Here is a 16,631-nt window from a genome sequence, read left to right as displayed (position 1 = left end):
ATTCTGAATAAAATATGGAATTTTGAAACTTCCACATCATTGCATTCCGTTTTTATTTACAATTTGTACTTTGTCCCAACTTTTTTGGAATCGGGGTTGTATTTATTATATAGACACAAGTATTTTACTGGGAAATACGCCACTCAAATTTTCATACGAGCTACATCCAGGACATTGAGTAACATATTTTCCAATATCTTCAAGTCACTGAATTGTTTTGACAAATTTGGGTAGTTTTTGTTTGTCAGTGTGTCTATATAATAAAAAGAAAATCACACGTTGGCTTGAAGATATGAAGTTTATCTTCTTGTGTTGAAAAACCCACATTTTTCATACAAACCACATCATGGATCTGAGTGACATACTGTATTTAAATAATATTGGCTGGCTTTTTTTCATGGTCTATCAGATATATTCTGTTCAGCTAGCATGATACTGAAAGAGTCGAAGACGAGTTGAGACCACTTGAGTGTTTTTTGTGGATGTATCCATATAATATAAAGAACATTACGTAGTAGCCCTGTGATGACCTGGCGACTTGTCCAGGGTGTACCCCGCCTTTCGCCCTTAGTCAGCTGGGATAGGCTCCAGCTTGCCTGCGACCCTGTAGAAGGATAAAGCGGCTAGAGATAATGAGATGAGATGAGACATTACGTGGTGGTGCAATGATATGAAATTTATCTTCTCATGTTGAAAAATATTTTCACTCATTTGCATCACTTACGAATGATATATACATTCACCACTGGAAGATAAACTTTGCACCACTATGTAATATCCTCTCTATATTAAAAATCGCCTTTCCCTCATCTCTTGGTTGAAGTTAATTAGAAAATGCTTTTTTTTCAACTTTTTTTCATGTTACTGAAAAAACGACTCTCTCAACATTGACTGTTACAAAGCACTGACACCTGAGACTCCATCCATAAATGTTAAACATCTCCCTGTAGAAATCTTCACAGTTTTGTGAATGAATATGTGTTTTGTTAAATAACAACAAATTTTTAAAATTAATTTATTATTTAGTTTGAATTATATGGCGCATCGGCCATACAAGTAACTGAGAATTGTCGGTTCCTACAGAAACAATAATGTATTCAAACCAGCACATTAATATTAAACTGTAATTATTACAGCCGGAACAATGCTTCGAGCTGTTTTTCATTCAACTTTTCTCTATATCGCTGACCTATTGTGGGTTGAGGGTGAGCTGGAGCCAATCCCAGCTGACATTGGGCGAGAGGTGGGGTTTACCCTGGAAACATCACCAGTCTATTGTGGGGCTCACACAAAGAGACAGATAGCCTTTCACACTCACAGGCAATTTAGAGCAGCCAGTTAACCTACAGGTGTAAATGGTTAATCTGGGAGGAAACCAGAGTACCCTGAGGAAACCCACACAGGCACGAGGAGATCCTGCAAATTCCACACAGAAAGGTTTGAATCCAGAACCTTCTTGCTATGAGGCAACAGTGCAAACCACTGCACCACTATTCCATCCAGAGGTGTTGTCAAAAAATTAATCATCACAAAGATTTCAACAACACCGTTGTATAAGCTGCTGTAAGAGAACTAGTTCTGCTGGTGGAGAACGAAACTTTTTGTGATGCTGGTACCACACAGATGGTACCACACAGATACACTTAAGTCTCTGTGGATGTTGTTTCAGCAGTGCAATGAACAGGTTACACTCAAATCTCCATTACTGAACAGTTGATAAGTTCAGTTTTATCCAAGAAAATTAAGTTTTAAATTTCAAGAAGTTACAATTATAATAATGCTCATACTCAAGTTCTTTTTAACACACTTGGCACTGCTTGATTTTATAATTAACAGTTATTCCACGAAATCGAGATGTACTGTACATGAGCTGATAGCCAACGAGGCACGTAGCGCTGAGTTAGCTATAAGCCATGTACGAGGTGATTGAGTGGAATAACTGTTTTATTATGTCCACATTCACTGGATTTTGAGAAACACTATTTTTATTTTTATTTTTTTCAAATTTCATAAATCAACACTTTATACAAAATGTCTGACAAAATAATTTCCGCTTAGAATGTGAACAAACCAGCAAAATGACAGTAGTAATTTGTGAAAAATGCGATAATAATAATGCTTGAATTTTTTTTAATATACGTTCTTACCATCAAAGACTTTTATTCCATATTTTTGTTGTTTTTTTTTGGGGGGGGGGTTTTGTTTTCGAATGGAATTTTTATTTCGTCCTCAGTTGGTTCAGCAATACTCTTTGTTTTTCCCTACTCATGGTATATGATCCTAGTAGTAGAATAGCCAATCCGAGCATGTGATTGCTCATATCCAGTGAATGTGGATAGAATAATATACAGTTATACAGGCAGAATGATTTCGAGTCACAATATTAGTCTGGTTCCTTTCAAGGTTTCTTCCTCTTATCGTCTCAGAGATTTGGTCGAATTGGCCTGGTTTAAAGTCAAGTCAAGTCAAGTCAACTTTATTGTCAAATATGCTATACATGCTCGACATACAGCACAGATGAAATATCAGTCCTCTCTGACCCACGGTGCAAACAGGCAATGCAATAAATTAGTCTGTCTTGTTCTTATCTAGTGTTTATACTGTTTATTTATACTGTTTATATTGTTTGAGTCAAGGGCACTTGAGGTATAGCAGGTAAACATGAAACATGAAATAAGCAGTATAAACAAATTAGCAGCTGTTAAGATGAGGTAGTGCAGAATAGTGCAAATGAGCGAGGTAAAGTGAGATGTGCGGTAAAGTGAGATGTGCGGTCCCTGAGTTCAGTGTGTTAATGAACAATGAGATGTATGTATGTATGTATGTGTGTGTGCGCACGTGTTGGGGGGGGGAACTGTGAGGATGACATGTCAGATGCTGAAGGGGGGTGTGCGAGCAGAATCTGTGGCAGGGGGCAGAGGGGGGATGAGGGGCAGAACAGGGAGGGAGTTGAGCCTCCTGACTGCCTGGTGAAAGAAACTGTTCTTGAGCCTGCTGGTTTTGGCCCGGAGACTCCGCAGTCTCCTCCCCGATGGCAGCAGGCTGAAGAGGCTGTGAGATGGGTGGGTGGGGTCACCTGCAATCCTGATGGCTTTGCGGGTGAGGCGGGAGTTATAAATATCCATTAGAGAAGGGAGAGAGACACCAATGATCCTCTCAGCTGCTCTCACGATGCGCTGCAGAGACTTGCAGCAGGACATGGTGCAGGCGCCGTACCACACGGTGATGCAGCTGGTCAGGATGTTCTCGATGGTGCCTCTGTAGAACATGTGCATAATGGGGGCCGGGGCTCTTGCTCTCCTCAGTTTGCGGAGGAAGTACAGACGCTGTTGGGCTTTTTTGGCCAGTGATGCGGTGTTGTTGCTCCAGGACAGGTCTTCAGAGATGTGCACACCCAGAAACTCCAACATCGTGTTGGTCGAAACCTTGACACCTGCATCCTGTTTCACAACAAGTTCCTGTTTCTGTGTGTCTATAGTATCACGTATAATGGCTCAATGGAGAGTCCCGTGCCTCTGTACCCTACAGACTGTCCTCCTCCGTATGAAGCAGTGATGGGGAAAAGGGACCTCAGTCAGGTAAGAGCATGCAAGGGAATAGAGTATCTACCTCCGTTATGTGGGTATGTGATGCTGTGATCCATTTGCTTTCTTTACACAGTTGCATGAGATTAAGCCTATGACACTGTCTGTCTGTAGCCCACTCACACTGGCGAGCCTTCTGCCGAGAGAGGAACGTCTGTGGCCTTCAGCGGTGAAGGTACTCAGATTTATGTTCACTCTGTCCATGCAGTGCCACTGTGTATTGTATGTACAGTTTGTACGTACGCTCCCCCTCTCTCACCCACTCTCTCTCTCTTTTTCTGTCTGTCTGTCGCTCCTTCAGTGTCAGGTGACAGTGGCTCTCTGCTGATGTCTGAGATTGTAGATATTCCAGACGACAGTTCTCCATCAGAGGACTCGTGTGTGCTGGAGGTGGCATTTGCAGTGCGATCACGGGTGCGAGGAGTCAGTGAAGGAGGGGAGGGCTTTGATTACAATGTCCCACAACCACCTGCGGCTCGCTGCTTTTTCAGAGGCGAAAGGTCCAACTCCTGCTCTTCTCCCAGCACCTACAACACCTCTAGTTTTCGGTAAGGATGTAGTGGTGATTATATTTTATTGTTCCTCTACTGATCTTATTACAGGAGTGTATTTATGAAGTGGCCCAGAATTCTGGAAAACAACCCCCAAAAATTTCTGCAAATAACATATTTTGATGTCTCCACTTTAAGAAAATGGACATAGATATGGAAATGTTTTTATGAGGCTACTTTGTAACCTTGTCTTGGTGTCTGCTCGCGAAGATTGTGTTGTGTAAGGAGCCAGTTTAACAAATTCAGCAAGGTTAATATACTGACCTGAAAGAAATATGTTAATAAAAAGAACTTTAGCTTGCAGAACAGAACTGACTGGATGAATCAGTGATTAAGTGAAGCGATGATGATGACGAGGCTCGTGTTGAAATGCCATGAGTGATTTTTACCTCAGGTGATGAGGATTGATGTGGATAATACTGATAATCGAAGTGATAACTTATTCAGCATTTAAAAATATATATATAAGTATTTCCTTGAAAATTACTACTGGTTAAGATACATGCAAAAGAGAAACATAATTCAGTTCAGGAAAGCATGTATTTTTAAACTATATATAATAGAAAATGTCAAAATAAATGTGACCAGGTAAAGTGTTTTCCTAGGCCTCCTCACAGAATTGACAGGGTAGACTTATTTTTTCAGGCTACATACATTATATTAGTATGAAGAACTTCAAAAGTATTAAATTTATAACCAGATTTTTGTGTTGCGCCTAGATAATCATTATAAATAACTGTGATGCCTCCTCCTATGCCAGTATTTTTAATATATATATATATATATATATATATATATATATAATTTTTTAAATGGTGAATAAGTTATCACTTCAATTATCAGTTGTATCCAGGAGGACTACTTTCATTTAATGCTATATACCGTATTTTCCGGACTATACGTCGCTCCGGAGTTTAAGTCGCATCAGCCAAAAAATGCATTATGAAGACGAAAAAAACATATATACATCGCACCGGACTATAAGTCGCACTTTTTTGAAGGGTTATTCTATCCATGGAATCTGTGATTCTACCTGATAAGCGGCGCGTGGTTACTGCGCGACTGCATGGTTTATTTAATAAACGAACAGCTGAGCAGTGATAACGTGCCCTTTGCCCTGTAAGTAGCCTAGTCTGATTATTTTAAATATCTACTACTATCTTTAATACTATCACTATCGTTATTACTAATAGCCTATATTATTATTATAACTAATATTAGTAGCCTATTACTGATGCATTAATCAGTTTGCTTTTAGAATATTTTTACCGGTAGGGCTTATTATCGCCCCATGGCTCTTTCATCTGTGTTATTAAAGCTGTAGTCATCATCGAGGAGTGTCATTCTTCATTTTTGTCGAATTTTATTTCATCAAATCAGAGGTCAAGTAGGCTATAGGTATATCATCTCCAAAGACAGGTACGGTAGTAAAAACAACCGTCTAGTGAAAAAAAAAACCAACAACCGCTTTTAAATCCCCTACTTAAATCCTTAAAATGAGTCATTTAACTCATGTCTTGTGTGATCTGATCTCCAATGGTGAAATAAACCGGCTGTGATGAGTACAGTCTGTTATTTTAGAAGATAAATGTAATATATAATTTAATATATAGACTAATAAAAATTAATATTTTATAATATAATATCACGACATATTACTGTCTGTAACTGTTTGTCACTAAAGCGTTTTCTAAGATCATAATGTCTGATATTATTATTATTATTATTATAATTATTTTACACACACAATAAGCGCATGTGCGTAAAGTTATAGGAAACCATCCCCCGCCTTTTTTTTTTTTTTTTTGAGTCGCCGGACCCACCCACCTCCTGCGTTCTGGGACCTCCCACTTCACAAATTAAGCACTGCCTAAAATCACTACATAACTTATTTAAATAACTATAGGCCTATCATTAATAATAAAACACAGGTCAGTCAAGTTTATCAAGCTGATGATTTCACTCCAAATCAGCAAATCCATTGAATTCCTCATCCTCGGTGTCGCTTCTGAACAACTCTGCCTCCAGCGGCAGATGAAGCGCCGTTTCCTCTTCTTCTGCGTGGCTGTCGTCAGACTCAGCATCAGCTCCAGTTATTCCGCGGTGAAAAAAAAAACAAAACATATATACGTCGCACCGGAGTATAAGTCGCATGGCCAGCCGAACCATGAAAAAAAGTGCGACTTATAGTCCGAAAAATACGGTATTCATTTGGCTTAATCCATGTTTCTGTGAAACACAGTACATTAAACTCCTGATCAGTGATATGTTCATTAACAATTAGCACTTTCAATGTAAGAGATCTAATATTTAAGAGTCCTACCTTTAGATCAAAGGTGGCAGCAGCTGTACAGTCAGTATGATCCAATTTTATATTAATTAGTTTACTCAAACTCTCTGAGTACTTCTACTTTTTTGTTTAGCTTGGGGAACAGACACAGTCTCAATATAATGGAACCTTAGTGATGACTCCGTGCAGCTAGTAGACAGATGGATTAGCCTGTTTGTCTGCTCCCTGGCCTTGGCTCTGGATTGTCAGAAGTTAACTAGACCTGTTCTGAGACTATGAGGTATGCTGCAAGAAATGAGAGCAGCACCTTCCTGAGTGGGATGGATACCATCCCACCCAATCAGGCCAGTAGTGCCCTCAAAATTAGTCCAATTATCTGTAAAGCCCACAATGTTTTCAGAGAACCACCTGGACAACCAGCGGTTCAACGGCCATAACCTGCTGTAAGCTACATTGCCACACCGCATTAGGATGGGGCCAGAGCATACTACAGCATCGGACATCACCTTCGCTAATTTAAACACCTCTACAAAGTTACTCTTTGTAACCTCAGACTGACAAAGGCGTATATCATTAGCCTCTATGTGGATAACAATCTTTGAGAACCTGTGCTTGCCTAGGACCCTAAGATTACCTGCTATGTCCTGTGCCCTGGCTCCCGGCATACACCTGACTAAAGCTGCTGGTGCCCCTAAAGGCCTAGCTAATTTCACGTGCCATATGATAGAATCTCCTATAACCAGAGCTCTTTCAGGTTTCTCAGTGGGTGCGTCACTGAGGAGAGCAAACCTGTTTGACACGTGAAGCGGAGAGGAGTGGTGTTCCCATGGGTGAACTTCAGTGGTAGCATTGGCTCTGCGATTATACCGCTGAGTTGTCACCCATTTGTCCCACTGTGAGGGCTCTAATGCCAGAGTTGGGGAATTGCTAACTCCACCTAGGGCATCCAGACTTTCCCCTGCAGAAATGACGCTGCTCTCATTCTCACTAACTCTCTCTAAAGTCAGGATGCACACCTCTAAGGCTGCAATCTTCTCCATCAGAGAACTAGCTAATATGCACTTATCACAATAAAGCGATCACTAGTGATAGAGGAAGAATGACTAAACATCCTGCACTCAGCACACTGAATAAGCTGAAGGTGTGCCATGATGAATGGATTTACATACCTTAATTGAAGAGCTGTTGTTATTAAAGCAGATCCGATGTGGATGGCCTCTGCTTTTCACGGGAGGAAAAAAACTTACGGTCTTGGCGTTCTCTGAAAAAAAATTAAAATGCGGAAAAAGGGAATGTGAAAGTACAATCAAGAATGAAAAAGATACTGAAAAATTATTTGCAGAGAAGATAAAAAGATCAGTGATTCATGCCAACACTTGTGGAAAAAATACTTGTCGTAAACAAGCAAACAACTTGGAAAACAGGAAGTACATCACACTCACGTAAGTCAAAACTATTAAAATGTTAGCAGTGAGAAAAGTCATCTTTCTTGGAATCCTTCATTTGTCTTTTTTCTTCTCAGTGAGTTTTTTTTTCTGCTCTAGCTCTGGCTTGCTCATTAGGAATCAAAATCTACTGTATATTCTGTAAAGCTGCTTTGTGATAATGTCTATGATTAAAAGCACTGTGCAGGATTCAAAATGGCGGCTCGGGGGATAGACGCATAATAAATTGCTCCGTTCAGTCGATATCAAAAATACCCTCAAACTCGAAAACTTTAACGTGTAAACTCTGAAGGACAAGACATGAGTGGGGGGAAACAAAAAAGAGACGATACGACCCGGAGAGGGAAGGTAATTCAACAATTAAAACCCGACAAAAAACAAATGGAGCCGACTGACGAAGAAAATGTCGATCTGCTAGCTAGCAAAGATGGAGGTGAATCTACGGACAAGCTGTTTCGGGAACTGTCAACTACCTCGAACAATATCCGTGACTTCAAAAATTACGTCCACTTAGCCATCTCCGAACTCAAGAGAGACTTAAAGAAGGACTTCAAGGACGAGCTAACAACGCTAAAACACGAGCTAAACGAGAAGCTAACTGAAGTCGGGACCAGGCTCCAGGAACACGACCAGGCGATCACCGAGGCAGAGAAGCGCATTTCGGATGTAGAAACAAGCGGCGCTGCAACGAAAGACGCTCTGCTGAGCCTGCTGAGAGAGCAATCCAGGCTACGGGAAAAAGTGTGCGATTTGGAAAGTAGGTCCAAAAGAAACAACATCCGAGTTTACGGTGTACCGGAGGGCGCGGAGGGCGACTCGATGATAAAGTTTATGGAAAACCTGCTGACCACGGAGCTGACTCTCCCCGACGGTATGTCTCTGCAGATTCAGCGGGCTCATAGAGCTTTGACCCGCAAGCCAGGACCCGATGCTACACCTCGGTCCATTGTGATTAACTTTCAGCAGTATGATGTCAAGGAAACGGTATTGACATTGGCCTGGAAAAAGAAAATTAATCTTAACAACAAACCGATTTTCTTTGACCATGATTATGCACACGAAGTCATGGAAAAACGCAGAGCCTACGGGGGAATTAAAAAAGCGCTGAAAGAAAAGGGTATTTGTTTCCAAACTCCTTTCACGAGGATCCGGATCCACTGGAGCACCGGCCCACGGACCTACGAGGACGCACATCAGGCTACACGGGAGCTACGGGTACGGGGGATGGAGGTGCCCGCTGTCAGAGAGGACCCGTCCTCCAACTTAGAGGAGAGGATACTGAAGGCGTTCCCATGGCAACAAGCGGCCGACGGAGGAAAACAAATGGAGTCACGAGTGAAAGAAAAGCTCCAGGAGTTTAGAAGATAATCACATTGTTGAAAGCACTAAAACATGTGCAGATCAGTATGTGTGAGGACTGGAAAATAAGGGAGGTGAATTGTTCTTTTTGCTCCCTCTCTTTACTTTAAAATACTATCGGTTGAAATTACTATAAATCATCGACTGAGCGGAAAAGTAAGGTTGGACTTATTAGTGGACATGGAGCACACCAGCTGGTCAGCCACCACACCACTAAGGAGGGCCCCAACCATCCAGGAGGGTTTTTTCCCTCCACCCACCAACAGGGACCCTAGAGGGACAACTGTTCCTCAGCTACAGGAAGTTCTTGCATTTAATATCTTTGTTATAATGAGTGTGAATGCTTGTTCTTGTTCTATGTTTAAAACAGGGGAGGATTCTTATTTAATTATTTCATTATTTCTACAAGGGAAATCTTTTTTTGTGGAGGTTATGGCATCATACGAATCTAGATGTAAGTGGGTATGGACAGGGATCAGATAATGAAAGTAGTCTCTCTAAATGTGAATGGGCTTCGTAGCCCAGTCAAGCAGAGCAAAGTCCTTCTTAAACTAAAAAGAGAAAATATAGATATTGCTTTTTTACAGGAAACCCACCTAATGGAAGCAGAACATGAAAAACTCAAAAGACAGGGGTTTAAATATGTCTTCTCCTCCTCAAATAGATCTAAGCATACTAGGGGAGTAGTGATACTAATCTCAGGAAGGGTGACATATGAACATTTATCCTCTATCAAAGATAAGGAAGGTAGATTCATAATGATTCGTGGCAAAGTTGATGGAACTTTGTTTACTCTATACAACGTGTATATCCCTCCTGGTTCAGAACCAAATTTCTATACCCAAGTAATTGAAAGGATTGCAATTGAAGCACAGGGGGTTTTAATATGTGCAGGTGATTTTAACACTGTGCTTAACCCAAACCTCGATTCAACTGGGATAAGAATATCTCGTCCCCAAAAAATAACAAAGAAAATTAGTTTACTATTATCAGAAATAGGACTACCGGTAATTGATATCTGGAGACACCTAAATCCATCAGTCAAAGACTATACCTTTTATTCAGCCCCGCACCATACATATTCCAGGATTGATTACTTTCTAATATTTGGAACAGACAGTAGCAAAGTACAAGACTGTCATATTGGAGCAATGGACCTTTCAGACCACTGCCCACTATATCTGTCCCTAAAAATGACCTGTAGGAGGAAGCTTACACTGGAAACTAAATTCTAGTGTACTCAACAACAGCAGGACAGAACAGTTTGCGAAAGAAATTAAAGAATATTTGGAGTTCAATGATAATGGAGAGGTTTCTCCACCCATACTTTGGGATGCCTGCAAGGCAGTAATGAGGGGGAGGGTGATTTCAGTGTCATCTTTTCTTAAGAAACAAAGAGAAACTAAAATTAAGACTCTCCAGACTGAACTCAAAAACTTAGAATCTGAACATAAAGAATCACCAGATCCAAAGGTTAAAATAGAAATAAAAAAGAAACCAGATTGAAGAGATATATTCTCAAGAGATCCAAAAGAAATTGATATACACAAAACAAAAATATTACGAAGGGGGCAGTAAATATTCAAAATTATTGGCATATAAACTGAGAAAACAACAGACAGATAATGCAATATACAAGATAAGGGACCCGAAAACTAATACCATTTATTACCAAGTACAGGAAATTAAAAACTGTTTTAAAGCATACTATGAAAAACTATATTCGCAACCTCAAGTCAATACCGACCAGAAAATGGAATCACTACTCAAATCCTTAAATCTACCAGAACTCACGGAGGAAGAAAATAAATTGTTAGCTTCTCAAATTTCAAAAGAAGAAATCTATTCAGCTATCTCAAGACTCAAAGCTAATAAATCCCCAGGCGCGGATGGATTCAGCGCAGAGTGGTATAAGAAACTGAAGGAGGTTCTGACACCTATTTTACTAAAAACGTTTAACTGGGTCCTGACAAAAGGGGAAACCCCGACATCATGGAAAGAAGCAATTATATCAGTTATACCTAAAGGAAGCAAGGACAAATTAGACCGTGGAAACTATAGACCAATTAGTGTAACTTAATGTGGATTACAAATTATTTACTTCAATTATCACAAAGAGACTTGAGAAAATTCTACCCCGAATAATCAACATGGATCAAACAGGCTTTGTCTTAACTCGTCAGACACATGACAATATTAGAAAATCCCTACAAATTATCAGACATATAAATCAAAATAAAATACAGGCCATGTTGGTTAGTTTAGATGCCAAAAAGGCTTTCGACTCGGTCAGATGGAAATTTTTATTCAAGGTTATGGAGAAATTTGGTTTCAATCAAGTAACTATTAATACATTAAAAGCCCTCTATGATAAACCATCAGCTAAACTAAAAATCAACGGAGAGCTCACAGACTCATTCATGCTGGAGAGATCAACAAGACAGGGCTGTCCCCTAAGTCCAATCTTATTTGCGATTTTTATCGAACCTTTGGCACAGTGGATTAGACAAAACAAAAAAATCACAGGTATAAACATGGCAGCAGGCGAACAAAAGCTGGCCCTGTTCGCGGATGACGTACTCGTTAGCCTTTCAAACCCAACAGAGTCTCTGCCGGAGTTGGTGTCTGTTTTAGATGAATATGGGTCATACTCAGGTTATAAATTAAATAAGAAAAAAACTCAGGTCCTTAGTTTTCATTTTGATCCCCCTCAATATCTCCGCTTCAGGTACCATCTAGACTGGGACAAAAGTTTTATAAAATATTTGGGAATTCTCCTACCTTTAGACATATCAAAACTAGAAGAAATTAATTATAGCCCCCTTAAAAAAGAAATTATAGCGGATATCAATAGATGGAATATAATTCCTTATTTGAATATCAGTTCTCGTATAGATTCTGTTAAAATTAACATTCTACCAAGACTTTTATATCTATTCCATTCAATACCAATAGAGAAATCAGAATTGTATTTTCGAGAGTGGGACAAAATTCTTTCCAGATTTATATGGGCAGGGAAGAAGCCAAGAATAAAATATAAAACTTTACAATTACCAAAGGAGAAAGGTGGACTAGCCCTCCCCTGTTTGAGAAATTATTATAGAGCGGCTCAAATTCGCCCGTTAGTGGGATGGTGTACTCCAAATTATAGATCAAAATGGAAAGAAATAGAAGTGGCAATGGGAAAGGGACTACCAATTAATCATTTAGTTGGAGATCCCTCATTAATTAGTCACCTCTCGGACCCTAACAACCCGTGGATAATTGGCTCTTTGAAAGAATGGGGTGAAATAACTAAAAAATATCAACTGAGAAGAGGAACTGAAATGTTTAAATGGTTTTCATACGACTCAGATTTTGTACCGAGCAGGTATGACACAAGGTTCAGAAGTTGGACAGAAAACGGACTTACAGCATACTGCACACTCTTAGATCAGGATAAAGTTTTGAGTTTCCAGGACCTAAAAGAAAAATTTGGTCTTCAAAACCAAGATCATTATAGATATCTACAAATCAGGGATTTTATGAACAAGAAATTGGACTTTACTTCAGGGAGGGATGAAATTCTTAATATTTTTAAGAGGGCTTACAATAATGCCACCCTCCAAAAGATAATATCTAAACTATACTCAGCTCTTCAAAATCTTAGAGGAGATCATACTCTAGAAATTAAGGAAAGATGGGAAGCAGAGGGAGGCCTCACAGTCTCACAAGAGGAATGGGACAGGGCCTGCAGACAGCAGTGGTCAGTGACAAGCTCTCCCTCCTGGAGGGAATTCAGCTGGAAAAACGTGACTCGATTCTTTCGTTCTCCAGCACAAAAGTCCAACTATTCTGATCAGACTGCCTGCTGGAGGTCCTGTGGGAATACTTTAGCAAATCATTTTCACATTTTTTGGGGCTGCCCCTCTGTGGCTCCATTCTGGAGAGAGATTCTTGGGATCCTGGAGACAGTTTTTAAAAGGAAAATGGATCTAAACTTCAAAGTCATGTACTTATGTGATCTAGATGGACTTGAATATGCAAAGCGGGACAAATACTTGCTGAGAGTGTCGTTAGTGGGGTGTAAAAAGGCTTTGACCCGAAAATGGCTTAAGAAAGACAAACCAACAATAAACGAGTGGATTGATGTAATTTATGATATATATGTTATGGAGAGAATTACATTTAAACTAAGAAACCAAACTGATATTTTTGAAGAGAACTGGTCAAAATGGCTCAGCTATGTGTTAACTGTAAGACTTGATTTCATATAGACCGCAAAGACAAGGTCATGCCCTCCATCAAGATTTATTTCATTTATTTATTTATTTTTCTTTCCCCTATTATCGAGCAGCATCCTTATATTTTTATATATGATGTGCTTATTTTGACTCTGCTGCCTTGCATAATGCACAATTCTCCCCTCGTCATGTTATGTTTGTTTGTTATGTTTTTTGGGTTTTTTTGTGTGTGTGTGCCCAATTGGCACATATGTGTGTGTTACTAAGAAAAAACTAATAAAGAGTATATTAAAAAAAAAAAAAAGCACTGTGCAGATAAAATTTAATTAAATTCTCCTATCCCATCTCTAGATCTCCAGTAATGCGACACCAGGCCCTACTTGCCTATAGTTGTTCTCAGTTAGAGATACTAGGTGTTGCTGCCTCCACACGCTCCTCAGTCCCAGAAATCCTGGTGTGCCCATGTGCTTCATCTCGACGAGGCTCTTCTTCTGATACAACCAATCCACAAGCTTTGCCCTCTTCAGGTGTTACTCGAGATCACCAGTGCAACATGGCTCCTGGACTACACCCAGTCTCTTATGCCCGTCATCGATGTGGCCGAGACAGCAGGGACAGTGAAAGCCTCCTCCCCTTGGTGAGGTCACACAGTGAACCGGGACTGAGCTCCTCCACTGATACAGGTGTGTGTGTGTGTGTGTGTGTGCTACTTTATTTATCCTGGGTTTCTAAACAGTCAACAGTTTACTAATGAAAGTTTGTGTGTGCATGTGGAGGCATTTTATTTTAGCATGTTTTATTGTACACATGTCATGGAACAAGTCAGGACCAAGTGTAACACAATGGGGAAAAGGTTTAGAAAAAAACAAAGCTTTAGCCAAGAGCATAGTTTAGCAACCAAGTTCATTTTATATTAGTTATATACAGTACATAACTAAAGAAAGAAAATTGGAACCAGACCTTAAACACACAATTGTACAATTAGGAATAAGTATGACAGTATACTGATGCAACTGTATATTATCATAGGAAAATGTGACATTATATGGCCAAAAGTTTGTGGGCACATGACCATCACAACCATATGTAGTTGGCACAAATTTAGAAGCCCACACTTTGTATACTGTAACATTCCAATTTCCCATCATTGAAAATAAGAGGCCCAAACATGTTCCAACATGACAGTGCCCCTGTGTACAAAGTGAGGTCTGTGAAGACATGGTTTGCCAAGGTTGCATTAGAAGAACTCAAGTGTCCTACACAGAGCCCTGACTTTAACCCCACTGAACACACTTGGGATGAATTGGAATGCTGACTGCGCCCCCGGGCCTGTTCATCCAACTGCGTTGTCTGACCTCACAAATGCTCTTGTGACTGAAGGGACACAAATTGCCATAGCCACATCCCAAAATCTAGTGGAAAGCCTTCCCAGAAGAGTGGAGGTTATTATAACAACTGGAATGAAATGTTCAAAAGCACATATGAGTGTAATGGTTAGGTGTCCACAAACATTTGCCCATATAGTATAGATCTACACTGTACTGATAAACTGCTGAAGGAAAGAATGACCATTTTAACATCCATAAAAAAAATCATACAATCTCCTCACAAGAGCCTTTAATCCTTGCATTACTGTCACTGTGATATACTAGTGCATCTCAAACAATGAGAATATCATGAAAAAGTTTTGGGTTTTTTTCATAATTTAATTCAAAAGGTAGACTTTCATATATGCTATATTCCTTTCATATAAAGTGAAACATTTCAAGCTTTTTTGTTTTCATTTTGATGGTTAAGGCTTATAGCTCATGAAAATCAGAAATCCAGTATCTCAGAATATTAAAATATTTCCTAAGGTCAATCAAAAAAGGATTTACAATACAGAAATATCCAACTTCTGAAAAGTGTGTTCATTTATACACTCAGTATTTGGTTGGGGCTCCTTTACCACAAATTACTGCATCAATGCGGCGTGGCATGGAGGTGATCAGCCTGTGGCACTGCTGAGGTGTTACTGAAGCCCAAGTTGCTTTGATAGCAGCCTTCAGCTTGTCTGTATTTTGGGGTCGGTTGTTTCTCATCTTCCTTTAACAATACCCCATGGATTCTCTATGGGGTTCATGTAAGGCGAATTGGCTGGCCAATCAAGCACAGTAATATCATGGTCAGGAAAGCATTTGCTAGTAGTTTTGGCACCGATTTCCTTTTCCTGCTGGAAAAGGAAATCGGCATCTCCATTGTCAGCAGATGGAAGCAGGAAGTGCTCTAAAAGCTCCTGGTAGATGGCTGCATTGACTTAGGACTTGATAAAACACAGTGGACCAACACCAGCAGATGACATGGCACCCCAAATCATAATAGACTGCAGAAACTTCACACTGGACTTCGAACACCTTGGATTTTGTGTCTTTCCACTCTTCTTCCAGACTCTTGGGCCTTGATTTCCAAATGAAGTGCAAAATTTACTTCCATCTGAAAAGAAGACTTTGGATTACTAAGCAACAGCCCAGTTCTTTCTCTCTTAGCCCAGGTAAGATGCTTCTGACATTGTCTCTGGTTCAGGAGTGGCTTGTTATTAGGAATGCGACATTTGTGGCCCCTTTCCTGAAGAGGTCTGTGCATGGTGGCTCTTGATGCACTGACACCAGCCTCAGTCCACTCCTTGTGAAGCTCTCCCAAGTTCCTGAATTGACTTTTCTTGACAATCCTCTCAAGGCTGCGGTCATCCCTGTTGCTTGTGCACCTTTTCCAGCCAGCCTTTTCAGCAATAAGCTTCTGTGGCTTACCCTCTTTTTGGAGGGTGTCGATGATCGTCTTCTGAACAACTGTCAAGTCAGCAGTCTTCCCCATGGTTGTGGTTGCGTGTACTGAACTGGACCAAGAGATACACAGTATTTATACTGTTTTAGTCAGACTTCAAAAGAAATACTCTAATATTTTGAGATTATTTTGTACTGTGGGTCATAATTATCAAAATTAAAATAGAAAAATGCTTGAAGCATTTTAATTTACCTGTAATGAGTCTAGAATATATAAAATGTTCACTTTCTTAAATAACTGATGGAAAATATTGAACTTTTTCATGATATAATTGTTTCAGATGCACTAGTATTTCATCTACTGTGATCCTGATTAAAAATGTATAAAAAGGCAAAATGTTGTGTAGACATTGTATGTTA

General features: G+C 39.8%; 1 protein-coding gene across 1 annotated transcript in view; it reads left to right on the top strand.

Annotated features, from left to right (window-relative positions):
• fam189b (family with sequence similarity 189 member B) overlaps positions 1–16,631 on the top strand; it is a 69,234-nt gene that overhangs the window by 33,397 nt on the left and 19,206 nt on the right. The window contains exons 7-10 of the mRNA XM_060921438.1: positions 3,479–3,578; positions 3,699–3,759; positions 3,886–4,132; positions 13,804–14,135. Of these exons, the coding sequence (XP_060777421.1) occupies positions 3,479–3,578; positions 3,699–3,759; positions 3,886–4,132; positions 13,804–14,135 (740 nt within the window). The remainder of the gene's footprint in view (positions 1–3,478; positions 3,579–3,698; positions 3,760–3,885; positions 4,133–13,803; positions 14,136–16,631) is intronic.

This window comes from Neoarius graeffei, chromosome 5 (assembly GCF_027579695.1).
Source record: "Neoarius graeffei isolate fNeoGra1 chromosome 5, fNeoGra1.pri, whole genome shotgun sequence".
NCBI lineage: Eukaryota > Metazoa > Chordata > Actinopteri > Siluriformes > Ariidae > Neoarius > Neoarius graeffei.
The sequence above is the reverse complement of the archived record's forward strand: the minus strand, read 5'-3'. Positions and strand labels throughout refer to the sequence as shown.